The following is a 4655-nucleotide window of genomic DNA, read 5'->3' as shown; positions in this document are numbered from 1 at the left end:
CGTAAATGTTTTGCAAATGCTATCGAGCTATCTTAAATTTAACTCCGTTACTACTATTACTATTTTATATAGAATGCATATAAGTATATTGTAAACGTATTATCACCAAGTTGTACCACACCTTTTAAGGCCGAGAGGCATGAAATAAACGATTACTATTACTACTATTACTACATTAAAACATTGTTATCGGGTCACGTACTTCTACGTCCTTTGCAATCTGTCATTTGAGCTCGGATTATGTAAGAGTACATATTTAGTAGACTTGCATTGGAAAGCGGATGTCGTTTGTGGCACAATATATCCGCATACAATGTGTTAAGTTCAATCCTATGTTTTCCAATACTTTCTTTACATAAAATTTCATGGTCTATTTAAATTCAATAAAAAATACTAGTTACTTCACTTAAATATATAAAAATCAGCTTCATACTTCGATAAAAAAAAACAGATTAACGACAAAATGATCACAGCACTATGTGCTCTTCGAAACCATGCAAGTTTTGTTTGAAATAGTTTTGTTTATGGCGAATAATATGAAAGCTGTTCAAAATCGTCGCGTCATCACCCTGTATATACGACAAATATTGACAATATATAATATGTATATATCCGAATTATTTATTATAACTTCCAGGGCAGTATAAAACGTAGAAACTGAAGGGCTTTTTACAATATGTACATACATATGTACATGTAGCTATATTAAAAGACAATTGCGTTTGATATTCTTTTTTATCCTCGGCTTCGAATCGATATAATATTTTATACATATAATTATATATATATATATACATTTTATATTGTTTGCACATAGATGTGCATACGTTTATTGTAAGGGAACGTTACGTATTGAAACCACGCATACTCTTCCTTCTATGTAGACATACACGTTTATAAAAAGTGTAGTCGAACAAAACAATAAGAAATTTTACGATCGATTGGACGGTGGAAATACGTAAGGTCTGTTTTTCCGATGGTATCATTTTCGAACGCTGCGCACTTCATACGGCGGCCATATTGAGAAATGTCTGCTTATTGTTTTCAAAAGTAAAAAATCAACGTCAAAAATGTTAGACTGTGCTGTTAAAAGTTGTAAAACTTGGAATGGTAATATTAAAAAACTTAATGTTTCCTGTCATCAGTTTCCAAAGAATACAGCGTCGCGAAAAAAATGATGCGATGCATGTGGGCGGGAAAACGCCAATTTAAAAACTGATAATTCTCAAGTGTGTTATAAAATTTTTAAATAGATTTATAAAAACTAATTAAAATTTTTTAAGTTAACAATTAATGCTCACTTTCAGTGCTCCTTGACTTCCTTCCTTTTAATGCAAAATGTAATTAATGCAAAATACAAAATAATGATGATAATATGGCCTTTATAAGCAGACAGGTGACTGACTGTTCCAATCAGCTGCATATAATAACTTTATGTATTTCCACCACGATCGAATATGTGAGCGAATTCGAATTCTTCTTCTACATTGCTTATTCTCTTTACAAGTTCGCATAAACAAATTAATTGGTGTCAAATCAAGATATTCAAGTACGTATTTTGATTCTCAGAGATTCGCTTCTCCTTCAAGACTGAATGGAGATCTTCAACTAGTAATAAGTAAAATTAGAATAAGTAACGATTGTTTAAAGTCGATAACAATGCATTAATAACAGATTTGTGCAATAAATAATTAATAAGTAACAAAAAAGTTTGTACATAACAGTAGATTTTTTTTAACAATCGTTATACGTATTCGTTTTATTTAAAAATAAATAATCATTTAAACAGAAATTGTGCCCGATGCCCAATTCTGCGGAGCATCTGACTGTAAGTTTTAAGAATTAAAACGTACAGTGGATTCGTTGTAAAAGCGGAACCGTTTTGATAGTAACGGGGCATTACTCTAACAAATGTAAGGTACTTCATTATCTCATAGGCTATTCGATTTTATAAAAAAAAGACGGTGGAACGAACATTAAGCACGAACGTAACGAGATCATTTGTTTAAGTAAAGTGAGAGCATAAAATTGAGTAAATTTATACATTCGCTTGTACGTGCATTGGAAGTGAAAGCCTAAAATAAAGGTTCGTATTACCGACAGATAAATTAAAAATCAATAATTTGGCTGTTTTCGAATATGCAACTTCAGTATAAATATAAATGCAAAAATAAATACTTTTTACAGCTACTACAGACAAATGACAATGTATACACTGCCTGCATGAGGTATTGTATGTATAATTACATAAATCAAAATTCTTACTATAACTTTTGCTTTTAGATTTCGATTAACCCTTTGAGTAATATAGCGACTCTGGAGTCTGACCTTTCTTAAATTACTCTTTTCATTACTTTCGGCAATAAAACTTGAATTTTTGTTCTGCTTTTTAGAATTTTGGTGGACCGAACACCTTTTGACTACGTTAATTTGAATAAATTTCATAATACATGGGTTTTCAGGGTTGCTGATTACAAATCTGATATCAGAATTTCAAAATTTAAAATTCTGTATCGAGAATGACGAATTGGAAATAATATAACTCCCCACTACTCTCTCTAGAATCATACAAATCCCCCGCAACGATGAGCCGAAAAACCTCTGTACATCAAATTTTAGCATAACCAATATAAAATTCTATGATTCACATTGAATTGCAAAAATCTAATATCAAATTCATAATCGTCGACCCCCAATATAAAAGAAAACCAATAAACTTGAAAATTTTCATTCGCCATATTGGATCCGGCAAATTAGATTTAAAAATTCTGATGTCAAATTCGTAATCATCGACCCCCCTCCTCCAAATCTATATAAAAGCTGTTTGCATTTCATTTATGTGTCTATTTCATGAATGTGCTCTGTGACTCAAAGGGTTAATATATTTTTTTGTTTCCTTTCAGTTATCGAATTTAATCCCAACGAACACAATTTGAAGAGTACGACATACCCTTTTGTTAACATTAATTATTGATCTTAACTTTAGTTCAGGATTAAATTTTGTGTCGGTCAATTAAAAAATAGTTAACTTGACTCTAAGAAAATTACATGGGGTTTGTTCGACGAACGTTAAGAATGACTTGAATCAAAACAATTAATATGTTGCTTAGGCAATGCGTACAGTGGTCAGTTAAAGTCTGAAGCATTCTCCGGTAATACACTCTCATATTCTATACTTTGCCAGTAATATACGCGTACGTGCAGATAATTATTAGGCCGTCCAGCAAACAATGCAAATATAAGAAGAAATAAATAAGAAGAAATGAAAGAGAGGGGGAATTTTACATTAGAGTAGTTTAGATTAGATTAGATTTTATTAATTACTTAGAGCCTGGGTAGCCTAATGTTTATAAATCGTTTAACACTTTCAGTTGTTGTATATTATATCGAAATAGGTTTATTATAAACGAGCTAGTAACAGGTATAGTAAAAAGTGAAATCCGGCAGCATAATTTAAAAAAGAAATGCGTTACCTTATTTAAAAACTAGTCGAGTCGCATCTTTTCACAAACGTCGACCTCGTCTTACCTTAATATCAGAAATATCAAATACGTTTTTCCGTTTCTTATTCGATACGACGTGAATGATTGTTTCATCGATAAGCGTATAGTACCTGGACAAAGTATAAAGCATGTTTCGGTCGATAGACTAGCAAGCGTATGTATATTTTGCTGAATTTTACGGTTTCACCCCATTCGAGAGGTAAAGGAGAAAATGAAAAGGCATACGCTCTCGCTTCTCGGTCTGTCAACAGCGTATCTTGGCACTGAAGAGAGCTACTTAGCGACAAAGGAGCGAGCAAAGCCCGTGGACCTTTGTTGGATCGCCGCATCACCAAAATAGGCCGAGCTTCGTCCTCAAAAACTCCTTTATTGGGACGTAGTATTGGTTCCTTAAGGCCACCATCTCTGGCGTCTTGCGCAGGTTGTGGAAAAGCGTGGTGTCCGTCTCGAACACGAGAACGATCACGATAAACAGAACGGTGATCGTGAGCATGAAAGCCGGAATGAAAAGCCTCGTCGTAACGCGAAACGACTTGTGCCTCAGTCTCGCGGTCGTCCGTCGACTCGGCTGCCTTTGATGTTGGTATTGCTGTTGCTGCTGTTGTTGCTGTTGCTGTTGCTGCTGCTGCTGTAGACAGATCTTCGAGTTCTGAAGCTTCTGCATTTTTGGCACCGGCGTCACCGAACGACTCTGCGGTTTACCAGAAGCGTCCAACAATTGACTCTCTGACGAGGAGTGATCGAACGAGTCCCTGAAGTAGTAGTCGCTTATCACACCCTCGTGCTGCCCGACTGGAACAGAAATTTTCAAACAACATTCAATGATTACTATAGCGACGTACGTTAATCACATTGCGAATACATCGACGAACCAATTGAACTAACTGAAATCTTAAGGGAGACTCACGGTAAAGTCATCATAAGAGTGTTAATTTTATTCATTAAATTGGCCTAAAATATGGATATTAGGCCACTGATCTGTATGAAACACAGGATAATAGATGCATACCACTAATTTCTGTACAACAGTGAATAGTGTGTAACAATGGTCCTAATTCAAATGGCTGTGGTCATTTTTATTGAAGCCTTTTAGCCGTCTTTGTGGCAAACTTCAAATATTATGAATATGATAAACACAAAATCATATTTGAA

General features: G+C 34.2%; 1 protein-coding gene across 2 annotated transcripts in view; it reads right to left on the bottom strand.

The window, feature by feature from the left end:
* Positions 1–598: 598 nt before the first annotated feature.
* LOC108622207 (mucin-5AC-like) overlaps positions 599–4655 on the bottom strand; it is a 15911-nt gene continuing 11854 nt past the window's right edge. For both annotated transcript variants that reach the window (XM_026811316.1, XM_018019919.2), the window contains exon 4: positions 599–4295. In XM_026811316.1, the coding sequence (XP_026667117.1) occupies positions 3832–4295 (464 nt within the window). In that variant the 3' untranslated portion in view covers positions 599–3831. The remainder of the gene's footprint in view (positions 4296–4655) is intronic.

This window comes from Ceratina calcarata, unplaced genomic scaffold (assembly GCF_001652005.2).
Source record: "Ceratina calcarata isolate Rehan_Ccalc_2016 unplaced genomic scaffold, ASM165200v1 scaffold211.2, whole genome shotgun sequence".
Taxonomy (NCBI): Eukaryota; Metazoa; Arthropoda; class Insecta; order Hymenoptera; family Apidae; genus Ceratina; species Ceratina calcarata.
The sequence above is the reverse complement of the archived record's forward strand: the minus strand, read 5'-3'. Positions and strand labels throughout refer to the sequence as shown.